Genomic DNA, 12,064 nt, shown 5'->3' on the forward strand with positions numbered 1-12,064 from the left:
TTTTAGGGTGATGAAAATGTTCTAAAATTAAATAGTGGCGCTGATTACACAAACTCGTGGATATACTGAAAAATCACTGACCTGAACATTTTAAATGGGTAAGTTATAGGGCATGTGAATTATACCTTACAAAAATAAATGAAAGAGCAATAACATTTAAAAAAGTAGTAACATTGAAAAAGGCCTTTGTTCTCATTGGGGAACAGGGTGAAGGTATATAGGACCTTCCTGTACATTTTTTTTGTAATTTCCTGGTAAATCTATAATTAGTTTAAAATAAAAATGTCTCCAAAAATACTTTGGGAGTGAGATTGTAAAGGCCTTTGTGTTCTCTGCACCCTTCATTACTCTGTGGCCTTCTTTCATGGAACTTGGAGGGTTATCATATGTACTGATAATTATTCTTCCTATAAGAAATGTTCATTCAGTTTGTCTGTATTTTTCTCTGCCCAAACCCTCTTCTACATAGACTGCTGGTATTGCTCAAATATTTTTCTAGTTTCTGCCATTTATAAGTATTATCATTATTTACTTGGCTCCCAAAGTGCTGGAGTAGAGAGCTAAATAATCAAGAAGGAGACCAAAGGGTGGGAGGCAAAATACTTGCTATGTATCAGAAGTGATAGGATGAGTTGCCTTTACCTGAATGATCACTGTCTATGATCCTAAAAATGGTCTCCAGGTTGGACCGATTTCGATACAGTTTTTCCAGCAAACTTGACTGTATGTTCTGCAAGGAAAAAAAAACTTATTTTCCTTCTATACCTTATGTTTAGCTTGTCCTAATATATAATCAATACACAATGAATCCTGACAATAAGACACTGTTGAAAAAACTTGAAGATGTTTTACCATCTCTTCATCCTCAACTTCCTTCAGTCTGCCAAATAATCTAATAGTTTAAGAGTATGTAACACATGATAAAAAAACATTCTAAATTTGACCATGGTGATGGCCTCATGTATCTGGGAAAATACCAAAAACCATTGAACTGTACACTTCAAATGGATGAATTGTATAGAATGAGAATTATATTACAATAAAGCTGTTTTAAAAATGTACCTAGCCATCATGGCTGGGTATCCCAGTTGGTTAGAGTGTTATCTCAATATGCCAAGGTTACAGGTTTGATCCCTGGTTAGGACACATACAAGGAGTAACCAATGAATGCATAAAAAAAGTGGAACAACAAATCGATGTTGTTGTTTTGTTGTTGTTGTTTTCTTTCTCTCTCCCTTCCTTTTCTCTCTAAAAATCAATTTTAAAAAATGTACCTAGCCCGTGTCTTCACATACATTACACATTCAGTGAGTATTTATTGAATAAATAATTTTTTTTTAAGATTTTAAATTGATTTTTAGAGAGAGAGGAAGGAAGAGGGAGGGAGGGAGAGAGAGAGAAACATCAATCCATGTGAGAGTGGAACATGGATGGGCTGCCTCCTGCACGACCCCTACTGGGGATCAAGCCTGCAACCCAGGCCTGGAATTGAACCGGCAACCTTTTGGTACACAGGATGATGCCCAACCAACTGAGCCACACTGGCCAGGGTGAATAAATACATTTTTTTTTTTTTTTTACTGGAGGAAGCAGCATGGAGTCAATGAAGTCAGACCTGGGTTTGAGTCTCAGTTCTATAACTTAGAAACTATGATCTGAGGCAGGTATCTCAACCTCTGTGATCAGTGTCCTCTTGGTTATAATGGGGCTGATAATACCTATCTCTTGGTGTGATTCTAAGGATAAACTAAAGCAATATATATATGAATCTCTTAATGTAAAGACTGACACATGGAAACTCAACAAATAGTTGCTCCCTTTTCTTATCCATCTTCCTGTTTGGGTTCTCAATATTTGGTTGTTTCTGATTCAAAGTTCTCCATAAGGGGCTTCATGGTCCACAATATGCCCTCATCCACCATTCTCTCACCATTACCTCGTGACTCAGTTGTTCTTTGGCCAAGTCCTCCAGCCAGGACTTGTACTCCAGCATGTGGTCTGTTGAGCTGTTCACCAGCTGTGGCCTCAGCATCCTCCATGGCAGTCCCAGGTGCAACACAGACTCCACAGCTGCTGCCCAGTCACTCAGGGTGATTAAACCTACAACAAAGAGCTAGCTTGTTGACATGTTGCCTACAAGTCCAGTTTTCTGCCCAACAGAAAATATCATTTTATCCTGACAGTAGAAATAATGGGCACTGTCACTATTTCTGTTGGTTGTGGTAGAGAAAGTAGAGTTACCAGATAAAATGCAGGATACTCAGTTACATGTGAATTTCAGACAGACCATGAAGTATAAATATGTCCCAAATATTGCATGGGACATACTCATATTTAAAAATTATGTATTATCTGTCTATAATTCAAATTTAATTAGGCATCCTGTTTTTATCTGCTAAATCTGGCAATACTACTTGAAGTCTTACAAATAATAGCATAAATCATTATACATACACAGCTTCAACTGTTTATTTGTATAGGAACAGATATTGCTAGACTGTAGGACAGTTACTGCTGGCTTTTAATATGGGTACTTGTAGGTGATGTACGTTACACTTTCCACTGAATTGTGAAAAAACAATTTCCAGCTTTTATAACAGAATATGGAACAGATGAAAACACCCTTGACAACAACAAGAAGCCAAAGGTGGGTGGCGGGGGAGTGATAAACCTATGAACTTCTCTGCATATATGCATGACCAATGGTCCCAGACAATAGTGTGGTGAAGGCAGGGGGTGGGCTATGACTAGGGAGGATGGGATCAATGGGGGGAAGTTGGGGGGGGGGGCATCTGTAATACTTTCAGCAATAAAGATAAACTTTTAAAAATACTAAATAAAAAAATGGCAAAAAATTAAATCATTAATATTTTGCTAATCTTGGATATACCCTTAGAAGCTGTTCTACCTGCTGCTTTTTGCTTAGTTATGGCCTTGTCACACTTCCCTCGACTCCAGTTATTTTCACCATCTCCATCTACATTTAGCCTAGTTCGTATTCTGTTAAGAGCATGGAATTTTAAAATTTAGAAGAGATAACTGAGACATTAAGTTGAATAAAATGGAGGAAGTAGTCAAAGAGGTCTTTTGGTCATCTGTTTGTTCAGAAAATATTTATTTGCTAACTACTGTGAAACAAAGATTTTTTTGGCTAGCTTCCTTTCCCTATGAATATTTTACTCGGTTAGTCTTACTAGTTTTATCTTTTTTTTTTTAATCCTCACCCAAGGACATTTTTTCATTTATCTTTAGAGTGGGAGGGAGGAAGGGAGGAAGAGGGGGAGAGAGAGAGAAAAACACCAGTGGGACTGGCTGCCTCCCGCATGGCGGGGACGAACCACAACCGAGGTACATACCCTCGACCGGAATCAAACCCGTGACTCACTGGTCCGTGGGCCGACACTCTAACCACTGAGCCAAAATGGCCAGGGCTTACCAGTTTTATCTTTATCATGCTTTTTAAATTCCTTGAGAAGATCTGAGGAATGAGCAAATAACTTTTCCTGCAGGGCTCGTAGAGCTGACTCCTCTACTCTGCTAATCCTGGGACAAAAGGAAAGAAGAACATTTAAAAAAATCACTATAGGAGAAATTTCACCTCTCTCTTTCGGGCTGTCTCACCCTCGCAAGGGCTCGGTTTTTGAGGGAAGAGCTCCACCTCTTACTTCTCCTCAGTCTCCCCACTGTTTCCTGCTGTGCACAAGTAGGCCCAGTCTGTGGAGTGCTGCTGGCCGTCCCGCACGGAGCAGTGGTTAGAGCAGCAGGCCTGGGGAGAGGCCACCTTTGTGGTCAAGTTATATAACTGCGCTGTACCTCAGTTTACCCGTCTGCAAAATAGAGATAAAATGGTACCTACTTCATATTATTGTGAAAAATAAATAAGTAAATTAATATACTGCACTTAGAAGAAAACCTGGCACATAGAAAGCACTCAGTAAGTGCTATCTGTTATCCAAATCATACTTTCCTTATAATTTGTAATTACATTAAACAGTCGTAAGGCAAGGTTTATGAATAACAAAGTAATACTAATTTTGTTTTCTCATTGTTACTATACCCACCGAGGGAGGTAGAACAATTATGCCCATTACGGAGTAAGTAACAAACCCAAGGTCACATAGCTAATAAGGCGTGGGGCCAGGAATCAGTCTTTTATTTTTTTTATCCTCACCTGAGGACATTTTTTTCATTTTTGTTCAGATAGATGGGAAGGAGAAAGAGAGAGAGAAACATCGACGTGAAAGGGACACATCGAGTGGCTGCCACCCGCACGACCCGACCAAGGCCGGGGACAAACTGCAACCAAGGTACGTGCCCTTAGCGGGAACTGAACCCGGGTCTCTAGGGACCACAGGCCGATGCTCTAACCACAGAACCAAAACGGCCAGGGCAGGACTCAGTCTTGACAAGTGGACTCCAGGCTGGCTAAACTATTGTGAGATGTTGATTTAAACCAAAAGTAAATGAATTCTGAATGAGGGTTCCTCTAAGCAAAACACATGATCTTGAATTCATGTATATCGAAGCATCAATTATGGTTGGTTGGAGACATTTCCCCCCTTCCTTCTAAGTTCTCTACTGTGGTCCAGATAGTTGAAGTTGTTGGACAAGTGACTTCTGGGTAAATCAGGTGATGCAATCAATGAACATTTCAAAGAGCTGAGTGATCTTTAATTATATTATTAAATATGTTGTTTATAGGATTCCCTACAGTGACTCTTTTTGTAGTGACAACACTGAAATCATATGAAATCATGGCATTTCAGCTGCCTGGGGCTCATGCTTGAATATTCTAATTTGGAAGGACTGGGATGAGGCTCAGATAGCTGATTTTTTAATAAAGCTCCACAGATGATTCTGCAGCACAGTAGGTTTAACTACTACTTAGTGAGTTAAAATTTTTTTTTTATCCTCACCCGGGGACATTTTTCCATTTTTTGTTCAGATAGAGTGGGAGGGAGAGAGAGGAACAGAGAGAGAGAGAGAAACATCGACATGAAAGGGACACATCGAGTGGCTGCCACCCGCACGACCCAGCCAGGGCCGGGGATAAACTGCAACCGAGGTACGTGCCCTTAGTGGGAACCAAACCCGGGTCTCTCCAGACCACAGGCCAACACTCCAACCGCTGAGCCAAACCGGCCAGGGCGTGAGTTTAAATGTTTACATAATATTTCTTTTTAAGTAATGCTGGCCTTGATTATTTAATAATTTGAGTGTTTCATAACTCGAGCAACTTAACATGATGTACTTTTAGAACACTCACACGAGGCAATTGTTAAATATTGGTTCTTTCCACGGATTTACACTAACTTCTTTCTGTTTCTAATTTAGTTCATCTGATAGTGTTAGAAGCTTGTTCTGGACCACTAAAACTGTATCTGTTAGTAGCTTTACACTCTGAGGCCCTCTTCTTGGTGGGGGGCCAGACTGCGTCATCGTTGAGTGTGTGTGTTAAATGAGACTGCCTGGGTTAAGGCTAACTCTCATTGCTTATTAGCTGTGTGACCAGGGGCCAGCTGGTTAATCTCTGTTCCTTAATTGCCTCATCTATAAAACTGAAATTATTAACATGTATTTCATAAGTTCATTGTGAGACATATGAATTCTTTCTAATACTGCTTAATGTGTGGTATGTTCTAACTAAGATTGCAATTCAGAATCATCTTAACAAAAGGCATTTAAGTAACAGTATATATTTCCTTCTCGGGAGGAAAGGGCCATTGTTAACAAATGTGTACAACTGAAATCCATCTGCTAAATCCCCAGATAGTGAAAGAACCTTTGGCTGAGGTTTATGGGGCAGCACAAATTCTTTAAAGGTGAGAGAGAACAGAAGAGTGACCCGGGAAAGACTTGGTGGCTTGGTCTATGGACTTTATCCAACATGCACCCACTGAGAATAATTTCAATAAAAGCAAATTTGCTTCCTGCCATTGATGATGAGTAGGCGGAGACTTTCAAGTATGTGGAGAAGAAGGAGACCCCTGCCTATAATGTCTGTTATAGATAGACCTTTCTGCTAACAGAGCCTAATTCTGAATTCTCACTTAGAATTTAGATTAATGTCCTAACATTCGACACTTCAGAGATTCTATAAACACTATAATTCTGTTTTTCTGAGAATCATTCATGGGAAAGTCTTGCCTTTGCCTCATGGTCAGCATATGGGTCGTCTTGTTGGCTTGATACTGCACAATGTGTGGGGTCAAGGCTGGCCCCAGCTTGACGTAGGCCCCTCTGTTACTGCCAACTTCATAGTAGTTGGAGGCAGAAAAGATGGTTAACACCTAAATCAAAAGAGAAGAGAGACAGGCATTCAGATTCACTGGAGAACTCTTTGCCCTCAATCCTAGAGGGCCTGCCCCGGTTTTAGGAGCTGCCATTTCTCCTTGACCTCACCTATGGGTCTTTTTTATATTTTTAAAAGTCATTAATGCGCCCTGGCCGGTTTGGCTCAGCGGTTAGAGCGTTGGCCTGCGGTCCTGAGAGACCTGGGTTCGGTTCCCGCTAAGGGCGCGTACCTCGGTTGTAGTTTGTCCCCGGCCCTGGTCGGTCGTGCGGGTGGCAGCCACTCGATGTGTTCCTTTCGCATCAATGTTTCTCTCTCTCCCTCTGTTCCTCTGTCTCCCTCCCACTCTACCTGAACAAAAAATGGAAAAATGTCCTCCGGTGAGGATTAAAAAAAATAAATAAATAAAAGTCATTAATGCTAGCAGGGCAGGAGTTGTGACTCAAATAATACAAAGCTTGAATTCTGATAGAACAGCCACAACATATTTTCTTCACATTTTTATCCCAAGTAAAACTAGCAGGGGTCATAGAAAAACTTCATTGTCAACTGAGAGGCAAGCTGGGCATAATAGACTGGGCCAGCCATTGCAACTAGTGGCCACATCAGTTACTAGCTGGTGCGAGGCCTCAACGCAGATTCCTACAGTATTGAGCCCCTGGGATACTCTGTGGAAATGTTTCCATTGTCAGTACACCGGGGAATGCTAGACACTGCATCTTTTCTTGCACATTTACAATGACTATAGGGAGGTAAAGGCTCTCAGAAGTCCTGCAAGAAAGACACTTACAGAAGCATTTAACCAAACATTCCTCACATTGCTTGATCTCCAACTTTTTTTTCACATGGAAACATGTTATTCTCCTGTAGAGTTAATATTCCTGGGAATGCCCTCATTTTAATGGTATTATGCTAGGCAAACATTGTAGGATTTAAAGATGCCCAAAGATTAGGCAGGAGAAAACAAACAAGCCAGAATCCCTGCGTGGGGCACAGTGCAGAAATTCGGTTACCCTGGAGTGTTGTTTGAGACATGTGACAGCGAGCAATGTGACTTAAAGAATAGAGAGGTGGCTGGGAAAACACCTGGCCATATTTCCATCCGTGAAATGGGAGCATACTTCCCCTCACTCTCCTCTCAGGGTATTGGAGAGCAGTGGCCTCAATCCAAATGGAGTTTGAAAGAGGCTGTAAAAGTCCAGGATAAATGATTACCTACATTGAGCAAGTGGATCACAGATACAAGGCACAGTTGATTGTGCACAACCTTCACTCATCCAGGCCTGGGGGGAGCCATAGGGACCACCATTGTGATACTGCAGGGGTCCACCCACCTTGCGGCTGTGGCAGAATTCATAGCCTTCGGGTTTGCACTCGTGTGAGCGGATCAGGAATTGCAGGTTGTATTTCTGTAGCAACTCTTTTGTCACATTCGGCCCAAAATAACAGCCTCCTCCTCGAAAAGTGTTGGCCTTGCAGCCCTCCTGAGCCATGGGATCACTCCACAATATATCTACGACCTGGAGAGAACAAGAGATGGTGTCTATCCTAAAAACTAGACACATATTCATTCAGTCATTTCTATGAAAAGAGGAGGAGGAAGAGCAGGAGGAGAAGAGAAAGAACATAAAAATATTTGGATAGAATTAAGTGAATACATTTTCATGCAATCAGTATTTAATATACATTTATATTTTGGACCTCTGCAGTTCCCCAATTTTTTATTATTCACGAAAATTATAAACATTCTATTATTCATGTGCACGTATATGTGCATATTATTTGACAAGTATATATACCTACTTTCTCGCAAATAAATCTCATTGGAAATCTCAATACATAAAACAGATTTTAAAAAGGAGCTGCTCTGATAGAAGCTTTGATCTTGGCCAGTTCCCCTTGACAGCACCAGAACTCCAGGCTCCTGGCCATTTGCCCCAAAGGGAAGGCAGACGTCCTGGGCCTGATGAGGGAGTCTCTAATGTATCATTCACAGGGCCCAGGTGTGGTCCTGGGAAATTGCAATAGGACATTTTATTTCTTAAAGCAATTTCAGAATTTTAAAAAGAATTTGCAGAGGAGCTGAACCCTTTTTCTAGCAATTCAGATTCTAATCTAGTGTATTGTTACTGCCCGGGGAAACACTGACTGCCGGTCTAACACAATTCCTATGAAATAATTGGGTGTATTTTGGTTGTTGACATCTAGTACTTTCTTAAATGTACTTTAAGGGGGAAAATGTATTTTGTTTGTAAATATCAGCGCATTATTAGTAAATCATGTTTTGCAAAACAAGAGACTTGCATTTTAAAATGTCAGTTCTAAGCTGACCCTGAAGGCCACATTCCCTCCCTCAGGTTTCCGGAGCTGGAGTGAGCTCAACTTCACCTCTTCCTCACCACCCTCCACCCAGTCCATCAGCAAATTTTAATAATTTTAGTCCTTAAATAATTCTGAATTCCTTCCTTTCTGTTATTGGGTGAACCGTAAGAGGTTTTAATAGGTCAAAATGGTTGAAAACTAGCAAGTTCACATGGTTCTATTACCAGCACCACACAAGATCACCGTCACCATCCCCCCTTGGATTACAACAGTCTTTTAAGGGGTCTCCCTGCCACAGTGTTGCCCAGTGAAATGTGCCCTCATTCGGCTGCCAGAGTCAGCTGCAGGCCTACCTTGGACACATTGCGTGCTTGGGTCTAGACCACCACAACAAATGGAGTGGCAATCTTTTTCTCTGACCGAGGGTCTTGGCTTCATTTGGTAAACAAATGCAACATCTGTGGGGCACAATAAAGTGAGGTGCAGTAAAACGAGGTAGACCTCTATGTTGGCAAGCACTATGACTATCTCCTCAATGTCCATTCTTCTTCCTTACTAACAAAACTCCGGTTGGGCATTTGGGGTGGCACTGTGCCAAGCTAAACACTTGCTTTCCCAATCCCCCTTGCGGCTAGGGGTGGCCATGTGACACAGTTCCAGAGATGTTGGAAAAGCTTTTGGTTGCCTGATAACAGAAGAGGACGGAAACTACTGACATAGCCCTTTTGGCTTTGAGCTACAGTAGCCATCTTTCTGACACAAAGCAAACAAACAACAAACAAAACATATAGTAGCATCTAAGAACTCGTGGCTTTCCTTTTACCCCAGTGATGCTAGGTCACTAACCCAAGTTTACTCAGACATAGAGCCTACATCTTCCCATCCTTCATAAAACTCTAAATACTGGCAAATACTAATATTTTGGGGGATGTGCTAACCCCAGGAACGGGGCGGGAAGGGGGCGGGAATACCCTGAGTTTACATGGAAAGTTGAGATTTGATCTGTTTGTTGTTGTTTTTTATTTGTTTGTTTGTTTTAAATCCTTAGTCCCTCCTGATAGCAGCCAGATTCTAGGGGCAGCACCTGGCCACACGTACCTGCCTCCACTCCTCCTGAGTGGGCTCCAGCAGTTCCCCAGCTTCGGAGTCGGCTTCTGCCGGCAAGAGCCAGGGCTCCTGCTTCTCCCTGGTCACCGGGAAGCCTGCTTGCTGCCGGCGCCGCTCCAGCTCCAGGTCCACGGAGCGCCTCGCCCGCCCCGAGAGCTCTCTGGCACTTAGGGGGCCGCTGCAGGGGACGCTGGAGGAGCGTCCAGCTTTGTGGGTGTTGTTGGAGCTGAAGTGAAGGGGCGAAGAGGGGAGAGAGTGGCTTTGGGGGAGAAACCATGGGGAGGGCCTTCCTGCAGAGCTGGTCTGCTTGGCTCTTCCCTTCTCCTTGGCCTGCTTCTCGTTCTCTTTTCTTGTTTTGCACCTCAAGGTGGAAACAATCTACAAATGTCCAGAAAACACACAGAGGGTGGAATGAAAACAGAGGTAGGTCCTTCAAAGCATCAGGCCAGGGCTCCTGACACTGGGATCCGCAGATCAGTGCTGGTCTGTGAATAGTTCGCCCTGGCCCAGGACAAGGTAGGCACAGAACTTGAGAGTGACACTTTAGAAACTTTTATAGCCATTTGATAGTGCTATGACATCCAAGCACGTGATCAGTGGGCTTATATTTTTGGTTTGAATTTTATTTTTCTAGTAACTCATATTTTATGAAAAGTATTGATCTGTGACAAACTGGAAATTGATCAAACCTGGCCCTTCACCACAGACAATTTGATAAATGCTAACATATGCCATGATTTCTCTCTGGGAGCCTAGTGATTTTAGACAAGGATGAGAAAGGGTACCTCTCTCTCAGGAAGGTGAGCCCTTACTGACTTTTCTGTTGTTTCACAGATACTAAAGCAGAGGAGAGGAAATGCAGCATGTGGTTGAGAAATGTTGGAAACTGGACATGCTGTGGGTTGGCATTTCGCAGGAAGTGCTATCTTACCTGCTGTCTCACTGATGAGGAAGGACCGGGGAGGGAAGGGAACACCTCTTTGCAGCCTAATTGGGAAGAGGGATTGAGTATGGTCCCTCTCACTGACTCAGAGCCATCATGGTACTAGGACCAGGCTGAGAACATAGAGGACACAAGCAGAAAGGATTCCGATCACAGGAAAGGGAGGGGTCAGGCCACAGAGAAGAGCTGTGGCATCAAGCAGCCATTCCTGGCATGTCTGAGTGCCACAGCGAAAACTGAGGGGCACAACTCCCACAAGGATGTCAATAATAAAGGTCTGGTTCACAGCGGGATCTCTGTGCAAGCACACAGTCAAAGAACAAGAACCTTCTGCACAGACATAGGGAATGTGCTACCAGAAAGCCACATCCTGGTGTGCACTGGCTTAGGGCAAGAGCAGAGAAGGACACTCAGAGAGGATCAGCAGAACCTGAGTGATGTTTGAAGAGGAATCCAGATCAAAGAGAATAGAAGAGAGGTTATTCTCTAACATTGGACAAGCGCTAGTTATTTCCTGGGCACAGAGAGTGAAAGGCCACACAATGTGAATGGACCAAGCACTTCTTCCTTTCCTCCTTGCCAACTCACGTTGAGGGACAGACCATCAGTCCCACCCCCTTTTGACCCGCAGGTAACTTTATTTTAAGGATGTTACTCTCTTCTCTGAGAGGCATCCGTAATTTTGATTCTTAAGGAGAATAATACTGTTAATATATATTGAGCCCTTTCCAAATAGGTACTGTCCTGGGCACTTTACATGAAGTAACTGATTAACCCTGAGGCCACCCCTATGAGATAGCATCCTCATCTATAGTTTTACATGAATTAATTGATTAGTCCTCATAACCCTATGAGATAGCATCCTTATTTATAGTAGAGATAAGAAAATTGAGGCACAGAGATACCAAGACTGTACCAGGACTGAATCCAGATAACTGACCCCAGAGTCCATTTTTCTTTGTGCTTTCCTCCCAAGTGACCCTGGCCCCTGTGCAGATCACTACATCTCCTCTTCCCAGAGCTTTGCAAACCAGATGTTGGGAAATTAGCTTTTTGCTAAGCCACAGGAAATCCAGTGTCTTCTAGCATTATTTCCCAAAGTTCCTGCTTCTCCCATCTTTACATAAATAAATGTGACTCTTCCCATGAGATACTCTGCTCTATTGTGACTTTCTGTCTCTACCTGGATGCAGCTGAATAGAAATGTTTGAATTGAAAAGAAACAAATAGGTGCCAGACAACATGCAGAAATGAACAAAGGAAATACTAAGAACTGGTTTTATATATCACCTGAGACTCTCCCTCTCTAACAAGAACATGCAAGTGTTGAGATTGTGGAGACATTGAGAGGGGATTTTATGAGGAATTTTGGAAGAAGCTATTGAAAATGTTGCAGGCCT

The 12,064-nt window shown here is 42.5% G+C and overlaps 1 protein-coding gene across 3 annotated transcripts in view; it reads right to left on the reverse strand.

Moving 5' to 3' along the window:
- PPEF2 (protein phosphatase with EF-hand domain 2) overlaps positions 1-12,064 on the reverse strand; it is a 38,329-nt gene that overhangs the window by 9,781 nt on the left and 16,484 nt on the right. For all 3 annotated transcript variants that reach the window (XM_036245962.1, XM_036245960.1, XM_036245957.1), the window contains exons 11-16: positions 9,713-10,099; positions 7,627-7,812; positions 6,148-6,290; positions 3,437-3,543; positions 1,937-2,100; positions 643-730 (exon numbers count right to left, since the gene is read on the reverse strand). In XM_036245962.1, coding sequence (XP_036101855.1) covers positions 643-730; positions 1,937-2,100; positions 3,437-3,543; positions 6,148-6,290; positions 7,627-7,812; positions 9,713-10,099 — 1,075 coding nt within the window. The remainder of the gene's footprint in view (positions 1-642; positions 731-1,936; positions 2,101-3,436; positions 3,544-6,147; positions 6,291-7,626; positions 7,813-9,712; positions 10,100-12,064) is intronic.

This window comes from Molossus molossus, unplaced genomic scaffold, assembly GCF_014108415.1.
Source record: "Molossus molossus isolate mMolMol1 unplaced genomic scaffold, mMolMol1.p scaffold_m16_p_1, whole genome shotgun sequence".
NCBI classification, from domain to species: Eukaryota; Metazoa; Chordata; class Mammalia; order Chiroptera; family Molossidae; genus Molossus; species Molossus molossus.